Here is a 17,993-nt window from a genome sequence, read left to right as displayed (position 1 = left end):
GTGTTTTTACAAGCCCCCACTACTCTGTAGAAGAGGTGAGGTTAGTTAGCATTTTAAGAATACTTTTTGGTTGGTTTAAAGTAGGGATTTTGTTTTGTTTTTCTGATTATAACTCGTTCCTTTTATTAGTAGAGATGGCAGATATTTGGAATATTCGTGACCTGCAATAGATTAATGGGGTTATTTTAAATCTTTTTCTCTTCTCTTCCTGACCCTAAAAGTCCTCCGCTGCAGTATCTTAATTTACATCTGCTTGAGTTGTTTTTCTCACTTTAAGTTACCTGAACAGGATTCAAATTTACATTACAAACTATTGCCTCAAAGGCTTTTGTTTTATGGCTCATGGCTAGCTCAGCTGGAGATCTTTTTATAGTTCTGGTGTTGGCCAAATTGTCACAATTTGGTTGTTTTTTAATTTACAGGACACAAGGTGTCTGTTTTTCCTCTTTGAAGCAGCAATTTGGAAGCGGCTGCAGTTTTCACATTCAGGTCTGAAATGATCAAAATTGATCTTTATCAGATGGGGGAATGATTGGTCTGTCTGAGTTTGTTGAAAAGGAAGTCTGATGTGAGAATGATTGGTCTGTCTGATGTGAGAATGACTGGTCTGTCTGTGTATCAAAAGGAAGTCTGATGTGAGAATGAAGTTTGGTGTGAGGAATTTACAGGCAGCGAATGGGGAGGATTTGACTTGGAGGAAACGTAAGTTCTACAAAGATGACAAAAGACGACCCTTATAGCAGAAATACGGTAAGTATGTTCCATCTCAGAAACGATTGAAAAGTATAATTTCTAGAGCCCATGGAATATGCCATTTAGGTGTGGAAGGAACATTGACACACCTGGGTGACATTTTTTCATGAGACAAGTTGTTAAAAAGGAACTGCAGTGTTTATTTAAGGTATGAGTATAAATCTCTTCTCAGACTGTTCATGGCCCGGCCGGACATGAATGGTTCTGAGTTAAGATGATGTTGTTTTTAAATGATTTACACTGCTATAATAAGAAACCAGCGTTAAAAATACAGAAATTTGATGTACGACAAAGAGCACATTTATGCTAAAATCTACAACAGTAAATATCATGGTAAAATATTTGATTAATCATTATCTACCATCATAAGGGTTTCCTAGGAAGATTGGATCAGACAACCCCACTTGAAAAAACAAAACTTCATAAGATATAGAAAAGGCATTGAGATTAAAACATATTATATTATCTCTGATCTCAAGGACATTAAAGAAAAATAGAAATATTAAACAATTGGCCTCATAAAGTTTCAATGGCAACAAGACTTTCATTATTATGCCATTGAATGTACAAATGTCATTAAACGGATTCTGTTTGAATGCCACAACAAAAATAACTTTTTCCGTGTCCAACAGCATGTTTCAGGACCTACAGAACTTAAACAATTAACATTTGCTAAAAAAAAACAGGTGCTCTTTTCAAAGTAAAGAATGAAGACTATGTATGTTATGAGTGACTAAATGAAAATGATTTTGCACACAGATTGGTTTGCTGATCATAATGGTGGGGGCCACATCCACCACATGTGAGCCAAGAGGTCCCAGGCTCTTCAATCACATCAATTGACTCAGACTGAGGGGGTTGACTAAGCTGCTGATCTGCGTCCACACCAATTGGAGCCATCTAACGGATCCCACCACACCCGGTTCCAGTGTCTACCTGACAAGCTGCCCAAGGACACGGAGGAGGTCGCTGAAAGAAGATTCATTGGAGTGCCTTTTCCCTGGGCACGGATTGACACAGTTGGAAAAGCTGATCAAGTGTCAATCTGCTGTTTGAAAGGGGGAAATCACTCAAATCCCCTTTTCATCAATTCACAAGGATGGAGTCACACTGGGAATGAAGTCCCGTGACCTTTCCTGCGATCTCTGGCAGTGAGCCAGGGTTCGGAAAAAGGCTGACAAACGCCTCTTTTTAAAAAAAAAATTTGACCAACTGTCGAACGCACTTTTCATTCAACAAGACCTTCATCAGGAGATGGCTTCGAGGGACGGACACATCTGCTATTGCGTCGTGACACTTAACCACATCACATAGTGTTATGCCTCACATTTATTATGCCCCTTCCACCGAATTTTTAATGAATCAAACTGAATTTTGACTGCTAAGCCCCTCTATCTATTTCTCTCTCTCTTTCTCTCTCTCTCACCTGCTATTCTTATTTCCTGAACTCCACACATAAACATTGCTTCATTTTTGCGACGATCAAGATCCACGCTGGACTTTCTCTCTAGACTATTGTGGGATTAAATGTCCGGTTTTTGAACTTATAGAAGTTCAATGGTAGGACTGAAGACATTTAATATTTTCAATTTGATGTTTTACTGTTTTTGAGTTTACTTATAGGCATATCAATGTGATATAATCATGAGTGTTTAAAATAATACAGTGGAGTAATGATTTTGTGAACTTTATTTTATCCTCTCACCCTCAAAGCTATTGAAGATAGGAATGTGCATGATGTTATTTAGAGCCTTTTGGCATTGGAGTCTAAAAGTCTGGGGTTAGATCCTAATTGCATTTGTTCCCCCAGTCAAGAAGGTGAACTGTATGTAAATGTCTGTTTACTAATAAGATTACACCTTTGGTCAACCTGGAATCAACATGTCTGTATGTAAACTTCTGCTTACTAATAACATCACGTCTGCTTGCTAATAACATCAACATTTGGTCACTAGGAGATGACATGTCTGCCCTTTGTTCAATCAAGAGCCGGGAGGAGGAACCTTTTATCTTTTTTGTATAAATGAGTCGATGTTCTGTAAATTGTCACACACTTGGGATCATCACGTTGCATTCTGATGTGATGTCCTGACTGTGTCTTTAGAGGCCTCTAAATAAATTCTTGCAAGAAAACTTCTTCATCAGATCCTGAATACAATTATTTTGGACACGCAAAGATTACACTTAATATAGTAATTTAATATTCCTTCACTAGCAAACTGCAATGTGAAACTGGTGTCACGGTTATCGGTCAATTGTAACTTTTACAACTTCACCACAGACAAAGGAATCTCATTTCTTTGCCCTGGTCATGCCAAGGTGAGGGTTTGGGGGAACCGAGAGACAGCCTGTCTCACCCCCCACAGACCTCCAGCCCCACCCAGCCCTGGATTAAAGAGACTGAATGACATGAAAGAAAAAAAAAACTTTTCAGAAACCTGAGACACCAGAGCGTCTTATTTTGCAACAGAACAATTAATTATGAAAGATTATTTAGAGCCATTATAGAGCCATTTTTGAAATGTTGACTCCATGAATCCTCGTAAAGTTGTTTCATTTGTGTGGCATATTAACTTTCATTTGTTTTAACAGTTGTAAGATAGGTATCATTTCTTTTGATGTGTCCAACTGTACTTGTTTGTATTGATTGAATTTTGACCTTAGAATCTCATCTAACATGGGATCCAAATGCAACCTGATGAGTCTTTACAGAAATTCTCTCCAAGGCTGGTAAATTTCTGCCCTGGTCTCTGTGAAATCTGAGACCGGACACCTGGTGAGGACGCTAGCGGTAGCCAACTATAAAAAGATAGGTTTCATGGTTGTCCCTCTCTTTGGTCCTTTGCTCTATTGCCCTCTTTTTCCTTTCGCATCGATCTATGGCTCACTTTTTGGAGGTCCCCTCTTCATCTGGCACAGCTGCTAGCAGAGGGCCAGCACACGGCTGGTGTGACTGACAGCCTCACGGCTCACCATCTACAAGTGCAACTTTGCAAACATTAACCAGATTATACAAATTGGTGCATCCAATTGGGTTAAGCGATTAGGTTAAATACTGGGTCCCATGTTGGCTTGATTAGGAAGTTCCATCACCTCGTTTAAGACCGTTTCTCTTTCTTGTTTGTTTTTCTTTGATTATTATTTTAGTTCTTGTTTCTTTATCATGTCACAGTAGAGTTCTGCTTCTTTTAAGTTCCAAGTAGATTTTCCCAAATAGATTACAATATAAACATGCATAAAATCAAAACTGATTGTGTACTGTGCGTGTGTTTAATCAATTTATATTAACCTCTAAGCTGAACAAAGAACTCACAAAATTGTTAAAGGGTACAACCTTCATTTTAATGACTGATTCAACAAGGTTCTCATCTGTTATCCTGATAAAATGATTAGTTGAAATATTAAATTTGAGTCTCCTTCAATAATGAGTCAATTGATTATTAATTTAATAACTGACAATTATTGATTTAATTAAATTAATTAAACCATTTTACCCTACACTGGTTATTTTTAGCATTGATATTTGGAACACACAGTACAAGCAAGTACCGAAATGTAACACACTGTTTCTACTTTAAAATCAGCAGATGGAATGGAAGGAAAGAAGGTTAAGAGAGAACAGTTAAAACAACATGGATAACTGTTTAGAAAGACACCTGTGCAATTTATTTGCCAAGAAAGTGTGTGCTCAAAGTTCCAATATTCAGTTACGATCCATGCATCAGTCCTCAGCATACTGCTCCAGTTCCACAAGGGTAAGTATGAGGCATCCCCAGTTAAGCTAAGAGACAAAGTCCTCTCAGCATTCCGAGGTATTTCCATAGGATTCCTACTGATTGGACATGCCTGAAAGGGAGACGCATGGTGGAGCATCACGGGTACAATTCATGATCACACCACCCAAGCTGGCTTCTTAACATGTGTAGAATAAAAGACTTTGAATCTCCACTTGGAGGACTGAGTATTTCTTTATGTATGAGCCCAGACACCTGTGACAGAAGCAAATTTCAGCTGCTTATATCTACAAACATGTCCTTTCCCATTAAGGCCAGGGTTTCTTGAATTAATGAATTCCACCAAGAGGTGTGAAAATCGCAAAAGTGAAAAATAGGTGAAGTAAAACTTGATTGAATTTGAATAGCTGTGAGTTGAGACATGCAGCCCCTCTGTCAATGACATCACTTTGTCGACACCCCCGAAGATTTTGGTGAAGCGTGTCATACGACATGATAGTGATGTTTTGTGAGACAACCGTCCTCCTCCGTTTCTCTGCCCTTCTTTCCATTTCTATTTACTGTGATTGTAAACTCAGTTCTTTTATTCAGCCATCAACAAAAGCCTACTCCTCATCCTTTATATTACCGCTGTACTTTCACAGTTTCTCTATAATGTGCAGTGTACCTCCCTCCCTCCTATGAATTTGTACAGAGAGTGGGTAGTGTTGGTTCTGCACAGTGCTTCCAAATGAGTCCATCTGCCAAGGAGGAGGAGGAGGAGGCGGCAGAGGAAGAGGGCAGTGAGCATGTGTCTTAATCGGGATTGACAGTTACATCGCTCCAAGATAAACACCCGTCACACTTTAATCCTCCGCCGATCCCATGGTCTCGCTCTTGCCACAGATTGTGGACGGACGCAAACAAATCAGGTGGAGGTGGCGACACACACAAACAGAGAGCGTACAACATGTCCTCTTTATTGCTCAGTAATGAGGGCAGGCTGTATGTCAGTGAGTTCCGGTGTGCTATGAAGACACATTTGGAGTTCTCTTCTCACCTCTCAGTTATTAAATGCATTACTTTCACCAAAATTACAAAAAAAAAAAGTGTTACCTAGAGTCCAGCAACACATTCTGATAATGTTTATATGAGTTTAATATTTTGGCATGGCTGAAATAGCTATATATTAACTTATGACTATTTAGCAGATGTGGGTCCATTAATGAAATTTGAGCGTCAGTCAGCCATCAACAGCCGGGACACCCTCATCGTCAACTGTCAATTATTTCAAACCAAACAAAACTGTAACAGTCAAACCATCAAACCCCCAATGATATTTTAACCAGGTGTCCGTCAGTACAGTGAGGTCAGACAAAGCGGAAGGAACAATTCAGATTTAATGATAGCTCAACTTAGTCCACTTGACATCATTATATTACAATTTTTATTCTCATTAATGCCGCCATATATAGTACGTGCACACGGTCGTAACTGTCGTGCACAGACAACGGACTCAATACTTCCTCTTTTTAGGACCCTCAGCTGTTCAATAACCTTAAAATGGCACCTCTGGAAAACATGCCTGCTAACGATTAGATGTGGACGAGAATGAGAACACAAACGTGAATGTGAAAGAAATTAACAGTTAAATTCATTTTTAATTGGTTTATCGTATGAATCGCTATGACAACTGTGATTGACACAAAAATGGCCCAAACAACTGGCTGGCTGACTGGACAAAAAAAAAGGTACTAAATGGTACTTCATTTATATAGTGCTTTTCCACCTTACAAGGCCCTCAAAGCGATTTACATTCGACTACTCATTCACCTACTGATGACGTAGCATCAGGAGCAACTGGGGGTTCAGTATCTTGCTCAAGGACACTTCAACATGGTCACAATGGCATGGGATCAAACCCACAACCTCTGGGTTGCCGGACGACCGCTCTACCACTGAGCCACAAAAAACAAACAAAAAAAACAAACAAAACGGGACATTGAAACAGGACCTACGTAAAAATGGGGCAAAACAATGGGGCTAGCAAAATCTGCTGGGACTCAGGACATAAAGCTCAAAGCCATGACTGTCCCATTTAAACCGCGACGTTTGGTCACCCTATAGGGTACCGAGTAGTTCTACATTACATTGCAAAAATCTAAGCATACTGCATTACTGCAATCATACATTTGATATTGATAAATATACAGGACATGCCAGATTAAAATGTATTTGATTATAGAGATGTAAATGATAGCAGAAATTCATCGTCCATATTATAACTGTTTGTCTTCATGCCAAAAGACAAAGATCAGGCAAAAATCATATGCAAAGTGTGCAAGGAGAGGATGAAGACAAGTTACGACAACACTATGAACTTAATTCCATCACCTAAAACGGCAGCGTCCCACACTGTACAGTGAGAGCCAAGCTAATAACTCAGAAGCAGCAACAACACCTCATACCTGCGCCTCCAAAACAGCAGACCGTTACAGAAGCGTTCACCAAACTCGAAGTCGCGTTACTAGCTGCCAAGTCGTAAGTTATTGATAAAATTTATTAATCGTGCTAAAATCAAAATCGTGATATTCAATTTTTGCAGGATTACCCACCCCTATAGTGATCCCTCGCCACTTCACGGTTCACTTACCGCAGATCCACTATTTTGCAGATTTGTATTTGTGTCAAAAATTCATACATCATTACAGGGTTTATTTTGGCTAGTACCTTGCTATATTGAAGACTTTTCCAGAGACTATAAAAACCCCCACCCCCCACATCACCCCTCCCAGATTTACTGTATTCTTTAGTTATGCTGCTATTTTCCTTATTATATTTATAAGGGTGGGAACTGTGTGGTGGCTTCGTTATGGCTCAGTAGAAGCATAACTCGCCCCAAACACCCCCCCACCCCCCAAAAAATTCACGGGTAGGCGTGGAACGTAACACCCACGAAAAGTCACGAAACACTGTATTCTGTATTCTATAAAGACAATTTGAGTTGACGCTCACCTGGGTTGGCGCTGTGAGGGTATAGCCTGCCGGGCCTCCTCCCCCAGTCGGCTCAAGGAAGGTGACCGGCTCCTTGACCCCCTTCCCATGGTCCGAACCACCACATTGCCATTGGGGCTACCGCTGGGCATCTGCTGAAGCAGCTGAGGTGACAGGCTGCGATGTAAAGCTGAGGAGCCAGGCTGCGAATGACCCTGCTGGGGGGCCCTGTTGGGGTGTTGCTGAAGATGGGGTCCCCAGTTGCTGGGTGAACCGTGCTGCTGGTATTGACTGACTGTGAGGTTGTTGTCACTGTTGGAGCGCACCAGGACCCGTGGAGCTGATAAAGATGCTGGGGATTGGCTGTTTCCACTGCTGTTGCCAGATGACGGACCTTGGCGTCGTTTGGAGTATGCTGGAGCCTCACGGAAAGGCACTGCAGGGAATGAAGGGTAGACAGAAATAAACAGAAGTAAACAGAAACAGAATAAACAGACATCAGCAGAGTGTCCAGATCAATTTACAGAGGTGGCAAATCCAGGTCCAGAAAGTAAAAAAATCCTGCCACAGTTTGGCTTTAGCCTCAATGAGCTAGCTAGCGAGCTCCCTAGCTACTTCCCATGGTGCTCGCGAGCTAGCTAGCTAGCTTGATAGCACCAGGGGCTAAAGCCAAATTGTGGCAGGGTTTTTAATTTCTGGACCTGGATTTGCCACATCTGTCAATTTTATGTGAAAGAGACAAATAGAAATAGATAGGGCAAATGATTGTCAAGCAAATGCTGAGAGGAAGGCTCTTCTGGACAACTGTATCTGTACTCACACAACAGGGTGTTGAAAAAGCAACATTAGGAGGGAACAACTTGAATCAATCTATTGAATCATGAATGCGTGTAAAAGTCATACTTTTATATATGCTCTACTTTCCCTATCTAAGGGCTCAGTGGCCTAGTCGTAGAGTGTCTGGAAAATACTATAAAAATGCGACCCATTTGCCTCCCTGCTTGACACTCAGCATTAAGGGTTGGAATTGGGAAGTTATATCACCAACTGATTGGCTGCTCACCGCTCCCTCAGGGGATGTGTCAAATGCAGAGAAAGAATTTCGCCCCACTTAGGTGGGTGTGACAATCAGCGGTACTTTAACTTAACTTAACTTTAATATACACACAAATACTGGATTGGGAGTTCTGGAAAGTCTTCACACTGACCTGATTTTCCCAAAAGCTCCGCTATTAAGAACAATAAACTTACTGTGTGTTTGAGAGTGAACGCAAGTCCTGCAACTACAAGTACAAGTACAAGCGCTTGCTTATGAAAATTTTACAAAGCTAATCCTCAAAACTGGTGTCCCACAAAGCTCAAGATTGTATTAAAAAAAATTATTCAAGTCATCTCTACATTAAATTTACAACCTCTCTGAAAGCCATAATGTATTCCTCCCAAAATAAGAAAAACCTCCACTTTTGAATTGCCCTCCATCACTGACAACACCAAAGTTCCAACTGTCAGGAATGTTAGATGAATGCTTGACAACCAACTATCTTGGTCCGCCCACATCTCACCAACAACTCAATCTTGGAGAGTCTTGACGGTAATTTAATTGCAGACTTGGATGACAATTGAAGGACACTTAAGCTCTGATTTATTCAGGGTTTGTGCACACAAAAACAAGCGCAAACTGGGTCATTTTAGTGACAAGTGATGTTGGACTCTGCCAAAGCAGTTTTCCAGGTGTGCTGTCGTAAGTTTTAAAAGCAATATTAGGCATAACGGGCACATACAACCAATTGCCATTCACTCGCGACAAGTTGAATCGGACAAAACGTGTGGCTCCTGCTGTCCACATAATTGAGTGATCGGTTTCTTAATTTTGCTATTGCAGTGCTCTCCTAAAAGTGTCATGATGAAAGGAGCACAAACTCTCTTTTAAATATGGCAGTCTCCACCACTTTTACACCTACAACTTACAACAATAACAATTTACAAGCTGTTTAGGATCGTAGGAAAATATCGCTAAATCGTAATATTTATACTTCTACTTGAGTAATGAACATCACAATACTCTTGATGTGTGGAAATAACGAGAAATAGAATACAATACGACCAAGTGGCAGTGCTGAATGTCTTGCCTAACTGAAAACTGATGTTGACCAAAATAACATGAGGATAGTGAAGCTTGTAGTCATAACTACAAAATTCTGAACCGAATAAATCCATTTTCACTTATTGAATACTTCTCCCCGAAGTAACAGGCATTTAAAAAATGTTTAAATAATGTTAAACAGATCTGCCAGGGCCACGCCTTACCAAATTGGGACCCCAAGCAAATGTTGAAGGGTGTGTGCGTGTGTGTGTGTGGGGCGGCTTTTTACTCTTGGAATGGAATCTCGCATATGCACAAAAGTACAGGGCAAGCCAATTGTCTTAACACAACCCGTCCAAGAAACATGAAAAACTACGATCAACAAAGGGAGACAGGACAGCAAAGCCTACCAATTTGCTACTACGGTGACCCAAGATCTAGATTAAGAAAATAAACAATTAGAAGGATGAGGGAGAGAAATAAAGGCTTCAGCTATGCTCCTTGCGGAGTTCACCCAACTTGGAAATCAAAGACGAGCCTCCGGTTTGGAAGTGCAGGGCGCTGGCAGGTGAGGCGAGAGTACGCGCTGTCGCCACACCCAATTAGAAGGTACAGGAAGCAAACGGAATTCAGGCAGTTCCTTCAGATTAGTTAGATGTCGATTCTCATCATTGCACCAACGCATCCCCTCGTGCAAATTGAGGCCCTCCAACAGAGGATGGGGCCCGGCCTACACACGATGCATGTTCGGTGTGGGCTGGTCTCAGCCATGCCCATGCCAATTTTAAAGCACTATGTTAAATCTGTGAAAAAATTCCTGGGTGATGGACATACAGACTGAAATAAAAGCATATGCAACAAGTCCACAAGTACCATAACTACTTGAGGAACCCTCAGTGATATACAGTTGTGCTTGAAAGTTTACATATCCTTGGGGTAAACTTATATACAGTAGATATGCTTCACATGAAAGCCTCAGCTGGTAACTCCAATTTAAAACGCCCTTTCATATTTTATATTTAAACTAGGGAAAGTATTCTGTACGTAAACATCCATCTGGTCTATGCATACATTGACCTGCCAATTCCCTTCCCTATACACATTTTGTCCAGGTTTCTCAATTAATACTGCAATCTAAATCAAATCTTTCATCTTAAGCCAATATAGGACATTAATGTCTCCCCAGTAACACAGAGGCACGTATTGAACTGAGCAAATTCCATGACTACACGCACAGCTCTGCTTTCTGTCCAACTGTCATTAGCATGATTATCAGAATTAGAGTGAGGAGAGTTGCACTCCACTGGCCCATGGTGCCTGTGCTTTGGTGTCAGACTGAACCAGTAATGCAGGGAGGCCATGATTTCCCCATGGACACTTCCTTTCGTTACACTGTGAGATGACGAGCCATCACCAGTGCTCCTTGCAACTACAGCAATGCATGCGGGGAGCGCAGAACACAGCCGGAAGCCATTTCGATAAGGGGCACATGATAACGAGCTGATTAGTCATCGCAATCTCAGCTAGCAAACGTCTGCGGTTGGTGCTGCAGTGAAGTTCATGCTCTTCGCTTTCCTAGCTCAGATAACCTGATTCATGGAGTCATCATCACATTCGCAGAGCAGAATTAAGGCCTTTATCTCGCTGTATTCAACAGACGTGTTGATGAAGGAAAGAGGTGCTAATATCGAATGAGCTAGCACAATGTGATGCCACCACTCTATCTGTGTGAGTACCACAGCGCCCGAGATATTGAAGCTTGTGGAGCTAGTATTATTTCTCCCTTGGATCATCAACCTGTGCCCAATTAGTGATTTCACTCATTTATTTTCAGGTAAAATCCTGAAATTAAAGGTATTCCAAAATGCAAACATTGAACACATTAACACATTATTAATAATATAACTCAACTGGCCAGTTAGGAAATTAGCATTGATGACAAGCTTTTATGACAAGCTGTCGGCAAGTCTGTATGCACCTGGATATGGAAACCTTAAGAAGTCAAAAAACAGTTGGTGAAGGTGCCACTGTAAAATTTGACTTGACAGCTTGTTTAGTTATATACAGTATATTGTTGACCACCTTATGGTTGTCTTAAAAAGGTTTGCTATTAGCAAAGTCTGTGATTTTAAATGTGTTTTTTGTACTCTCAATGTCATTGACCTCATTCAGTATTAGAACACTGTTAACGCTTTCACTCCCAGACATTTTCACTGAAGCAACCCCCTTCACTCCCGGCTGTTTTACTGGTTTTTGACTGATTTTGCTAGGTCCACAAAATATTGTGTTATATTGCTATAAAAAACATGGAAAAACAAGAAAGATTAGAGTCTCTTCTTTCATTTGAAAAACATAATATTTGTATCTGTTACCATTTTGCAGGAATTAGCATTAGAATAATAGCTAAGTTTCATCATTATTAACACACCTGTTCAAAACACTGTGAAAAAGAGCTTGTTGCAACATGGCCCTGGCTGATCTCTTATACTCTGCTGCCACCTGCTGGCCATTTTTTGTAATAACTACCATTGCTTTAAGCAACCTCTTCATGTCAGAAGCTGAGTGTCGAGTAAAAAAACAACTTGACACCGTTTCAGGAGGAGTCTTGCTCTATACTATAATAGATACCGCCTTTCTGTTGCTGACGCACAGAGGGCCGCCATATTATATTATATGTGTCTGACGCCAAAAAATTCATTAGAGCTCTTTTTATTTATTAAGCGGATTGTTTTGTTACAAACATAAGACATAGACATGTATCGATGCTAATTTTCTCTCTAAAGAGACCACAAACAAACCCTAAGAAGCATCTTAGTTAGTAGTGGTGAATGTCGGTTGGAGTCCGTCAGCAATAAGTGTCCGTGCGGAAACACAAAATATTAGTTCCGGGCCTGCGGCAACTTCCAGGTGACGCAAATATGTTTTTTAAAATTATTAAAATAACTTTGACACATTCATTTATACGTTTTTGGGTTTGAATGACCTTTAAAATACTCTTTGAAAGTATATATTCTGATTGAAGGCATAGAACATAAAGTTCACAGTCAAAGATTGAAAGTAACTGACACTTTGGTGTGCTAGGGGTCAGGTATCTTGTTAACATAACATTGATAAAACAAAAACAGGTAGCCACATCATGTTGTTGTTCATCTCTCCATATTCTCATAATGCAAAGGAAGCACAGCTTGGGAGAGGTGAAAGTTCATTCTCTAGATGACTCTGGCTTGAAGAAGGGAGGTCGGTCAAGTCCCATGACAGTTACAAGTACAAAAAGTGGGACTCGTAGCTGGAGAGGTGCCTTCCTATTGAACTGTCTTGCTGCTCTGGTGCTGGAACGTGAGCAGAGGGACTAAATGTATTAAAAAATTAAAAAGCAACTCCTTTGCTATAGATTTCTACATCCGTTTGTTGTAAAACACTGTAGATGTGTCACTTTCTGAGCACTATAACGCATGCATACAGTATATGACTGATCTCAATTCCATAGTGTCCATTACCAAACACAGTTTATTGGTAGACCGACAAGTCTATTTGTGAACATACCCAAAATGCCAGCTAAAGTCATGCACATTAAGTTAATAATGATTAAGAAAAACAAAAAAACTTTTGCAGATTTTTCAAAAATGGTCTTAACACTTTAAGACATGTTTTGTATAGTGTAAATTCTGCTTCTTTATTAATTGTCTTATTGCTTTGTATTCTATTACAAGTCTGTAGGAGTTTTATCAACTTTTGTTGTCCTGCTGTCCACTTTACACTGATTTATGTATTTGTTGTGTTAAATTATCAACTCCTACTACTTGCAATTTGCACCTGTCCTGTAAAGCATTTCGTGAGCATTATCTGTGAAAAATGCAAAAGACAATATTCAATATTTACTGGCAAGTTACCAAAACAATAAAACTCCAACTCACTGATGATATATATATATATATATATATATATATATTTATATTAAAATGATTAAAGATAACTAAATGTAGACGTGAATCAAATGAGTGGAACTTGAAAATTGGAACGGCCTAAAGGTTGTTCAATTTAGAAACTGACCCAAACATTCAGCAACCAATCACACAAATACTAACATGTTGGATGTCAGAATATTGAGGAGATTTCTGCTAATCTAGTTGAGACTTGAAATCAGAGTGTCCTTATAGGGCCATGATTGTGTAGCCAGCGCAAGTCTAGCACAAAATACAGTCGAACTGTGCACATACACCCAGCTAAGAGTTTTATTTGAGTATTTTCCTAGACTTTGCACAGGTAGAATTGGGTATAAGATGGCATTTGCACCCTTGTGCAACATTGTGAGATGAAACGCAGCTGACTTCCAGACAATCAAAGCCTCATTACCATTCAAATCAGAACGGTGGAAGCGCACACATGTGTGTCATTGCAGAAGCAAATTGTCATGCTAGGGTCCAAGGAATGAGATTAGTGCGCGCAAAGTGCGGTTTAAACAAGTAAACTGCAAGATCTCCCCAGGCAGATGTCGTCGTATGCCCCACATATCACATGGACAATTGGAGACCGTCTGGCACCCCCTATTGTGCATCCATGTGTGACACCCCCCATAATTCAATCAAAAAAAATCAAATCTACCAAAGTCGTGTTACACCACCTGTGCCAGACCAAGTATTTTTGAGTTGAAAATCAAATCTACTTTTTGTCTCGTAAAACAAAACTTGAAATAAGAAACTGAATATGTGCCCATTTTTACTACACCCAGCGCAGTCTACTTCTTGTGCGTCCAGATGCGTTGGAAGCGTGGCATCTGTGTCTGCCGGAAACGCTCAGATGGGCACAATGTGGTCCCAAACATGGTAGACTAGGCTTGCCCTGGCAACAAAATGAAGATGTGTCTCTTTTTACAAGTGCAATCATTAATAAATAAAATAAAATAAATAAATAAATCCCAGAGATCAATCACGACTACCTCAAAGATTAATGGAAAGAATAGCCGATGAGCAAAGAGCAAAATCTTGGACAGAGAGCCAGCACTGGTGAGCATGGAGTAGATCCCACCTGGCTGTGGGAGGTGGGGCACAACAGTCACCTGTCATGCAGGGCGCATATAGCCAAACATTAACACCAAAGTAGAGAATTAGAGTCCTCTATTAACCTACGAACCTATTATTAGAATAATTATAAGTAATAGTAATATTTGTACCCCTTTAAAACATTGTGTGTTGCATTTTAATGAATAACGTGCTATATAAATAAAATGTTATTTGATTTGATAACTGAATGTAACTGTCTTTAATGTTTTCCATAAACTACATTATTGACACGTTTTTTTCATTAGCGATATGCAGCCCCGCGGCCGCTATCATTGAGACACCAGCAGCAGGTGAAACCACCAAACGTTTTGGCATTCACACTCTGACAGATGGGAGTTGTTTGGATTCCGTTTGGCTGAGGGGAACAGAGCATAATTTTGTCGTGGGGCGTGTGTATGTTTTTTTCTTCCTCTTTGGAGTTCAATTTTCTATCGCTTTTGGTGACCCAAAAACTGCTCCAATGTCTCGCTCTCATTCGTCCGAGATAAAAAAAAAAAGTCAATTAGCGGATTTTTCCCAAGCACTGTAACCTAAATAGGCAGCGACCTACCTACATTCTGACACTCATATTTAAAATAATAATAATAATTATGAGCGATGACCGATGCATTGAGACGTACCAATGAAAACAGCCGTAACTTCTCAATGTGGTTAAAAAAGAAAGAAAGATAGAGAGAAAGAAAGAGAAAGAAAGAAAGAAAGCTGTAAATCTGATTACGTACGCAAAGTTATAAAATGTCCTACCTTCCTTTTTTAAGGCATTGATGATCGACTTCATTGTGATTCCTTGGCTGCTCGACTCGCAGTTCGAGCATGTCCCGGTACGTTCCTTTTTTCCTGTCTGGTCCGGCTATCCTCTCAGAACCACGGACAGCAAAAACGCGTAGAGGAGTAGCGACGGGCAGCATTCATGATCCCGCTCGCACTTTTCCTCTACAACTGCCTGCCTATCTGCCTGCCTGCCGGCTTGGAGAGTCTGCGCCGCCCCTTCCACTAACACGCGCTCTCCGGAATACATACTCAAGCGCGAAGTAACTTGCCCCGCCTCTCACACACATCTCATGCGCCACACTACAAAGAAGCGCACAACAAATCTTACTGTTCTGAACTTGAAAATCACACTATAATTTGTGGGCAGTCACAAAGAATAGTGCATGAATGCACTCAGCGATGTACGTTCAAGTCCCCATGCAGTGACCTTTCTGTTAATGTTTGTAGGTCTAGGGTATTGTACTTCCAGGTGTCATAAATTTAAAACCCCAAAAGTTTGATTGTGGGATACAAAAGTAGATACAAAAGGTATACACACCTCTGTTCGAATGTAACGTTTTTTTTTTAATATATTAATAAAAAAATACCAAAATACATCATTTCAAAACTTTTTACGCCATTCATGTTACCTATAACCCTTACAGCTATTGAAAACAATGTAATCTTTTCAAGAGGGAAATTCTAAATAAACGACTGAAGTAATGTGGTCGTGTGCTAAATTTGAACATGGAATTTACGGCTAGTCTGTTAATCGGCGTTACAGGATCTACTGTATTTCACCAACAAATGAACATGGCTGTGCCATTTATTCAAGCAGCAGAAATGTCATTTAAATACCCAGCATGTTTACTATGTCTCACGTTCCAGCCTTTCTATTTTTTTTTTTAATCACTTTACCCAATGAAATGCAAATTATGGACAGTGTTCTGTCTCCATTAGAAATAATTAACCTGACGTAACAACTGACACTTCTCACATTTAACCCTGGAGAACCCACGGGGTCAAATTTGGCCCCTATAAATTCTGCTACTCAAATAACAAAGACCTTTTTTTCTTTTTTCTTTTTTACAAATTTAACTTCAAAAATCCAGAGTGCCACTTCTGACCCCTGCATGGGGCCATCTAGTGGATGAATATTGCACTTACATGAGCCAGAGTGGTAGTGACAAGATGGCTGGCAACATGCTGTTTTGTTGAGCTGGAAATCAATCCAAACAAAACCATCTTCTCAGCAAACCATCAGATGGTAAAATTTTGCTTTTTTTGTTAATCTATTTCATATCATGTTGCAGAATGCCTAGGAGTATGTTTTATATATTTTTTGGGGATAAATTAGCAACTCTGAGCTAGTTCAAAAAACAAGGGTTAAAATTTAAAAAAACATATATTTTGGTGTTCAGTGAATTTATAGCAGTCATTTAATGTATAATTCATAATTTTCCAAAGAAGAAAAGGGTTCTTGGGTTCTCCGGGGATAAGGGTCATTTCAGCATAGGAGGACATTTGGGCTGCAAAATACTTAAACTTCTTCACTTTTCTGATTTTCTGCTACACTCTAAAAAGAGAATTGTTGAACCAACTTATATGTTAATATATTCACTTGAATTAAGTTAACCCAAATATATTAAGTTTAATGAACTCATAATTAATTAAATCTAATATATTCACTTTGGATTAATTTAATTCAATTGTGTGTAATGATCAATTGAAGCAATTTTATTAACTTGGCCAACAATTCAATTTGTTATCTTAAATTGGTTTAACAATTCTCTTTTTAGAGTGTATATATTCATCAATAATATATAGTTAACTATCAAAAAGGCTTGATTAGCTCAGTTTACAGATCAATGGTACAATTCTGATCACAACCCTGTTAATGTAGCGCAACCATGTCAATCTAAGCACAGCAACAGGTGAACTATTTTCAAACTTTTTTTCTCTTTTTTTAGATTTAGCCTCAGGACAAGTAAATTTACTCAGAAACTGCATTTTTTTAGCATTTTGTATGGATTACAGCGTTCCCTCACTTTTCGCGGGTGATACATTCCACAACCACATTATTATTTCCACAGTCCAAAGCACATAAGTGGAATGTTCTGCAATGGCCAAGTCAGTCAAGTCAGATTAAGGGTGCATTTCATTTGCTGAAGACAAAACTGAAAGCAAATTGCCCCCAAATCAAGCAAGAACTGAAGACAGTTGCATTACAAGCCTGGCAAAGAATCACCAGGGTTGAAATCCAGCATGTGGTGATGTCTATGCATTGCAGACTTCAAAGGGTTGAAATGCAAATATTCAAATCCCTATATAAATTTAAAATCCATTGTTTTAGCTTCATCCATATTATTCTAATTTAATTTTTATCTGTTTAGGTATTACTTTCTTGTGTCACTCTCACACATAGAAATAAAGTTAGAAATAAAGTTAGAAATAGAGTTAGAAATAGAGTTCATCCATCCATCCATAATGTTATTGTTTAGAGTCCAAAAGATAAGAATTGTTTCGATGTCCCAATATTTACGGATATTGCATTCCGATACTGCTTGGTTGAGGAGCAGCTGATGTAGCAAAAGTGTGTGAACAAGCAATGGATTGGTGAGCAGCTTCTGCATGAAACAA

At 39.6% G+C, this 17,993-nt stretch overlaps 1 protein-coding gene across 6 annotated transcripts in view; it reads right to left on the bottom strand.

Moving 5' to 3' along the window:
* Positions 1-17,993, bottom strand: part of LOC144050774 (SH3 and multiple ankyrin repeat domains protein 2-like) — a 280,805-nt gene that overhangs the window by 121,628 nt on the left and 141,184 nt on the right. For 5 of the 6 annotated variants that reach the window (XM_077564353.1, XM_077564354.1, XM_077564355.1 and 2 more), the window contains exon 11: positions 7,482-7,896. In XM_077564353.1, coding sequence (XP_077420479.1) covers positions 7,482-7,896 — 415 coding nt within the window. Of the gene's footprint in view, positions 1-7,481; positions 7,897-15,347; positions 15,585-17,993 lie in introns of those variants that run through there. The other variant, XM_077564358.1, reaches the window with a different exon arrangement.

The sequence above is a fragment of the Vanacampus margaritifer genome, chromosome 4 (genome assembly GCF_051991255.1).
Source record: "Vanacampus margaritifer isolate UIUO_Vmar chromosome 4, RoL_Vmar_1.0, whole genome shotgun sequence".
NCBI lineage: Eukaryota > Metazoa > Chordata > Actinopteri > Syngnathiformes > Syngnathidae > Vanacampus > Vanacampus margaritifer.
The sequence above is the reverse complement of the archived record's forward strand: the minus strand, read 5'-3'. Positions and strand labels throughout refer to the sequence as shown.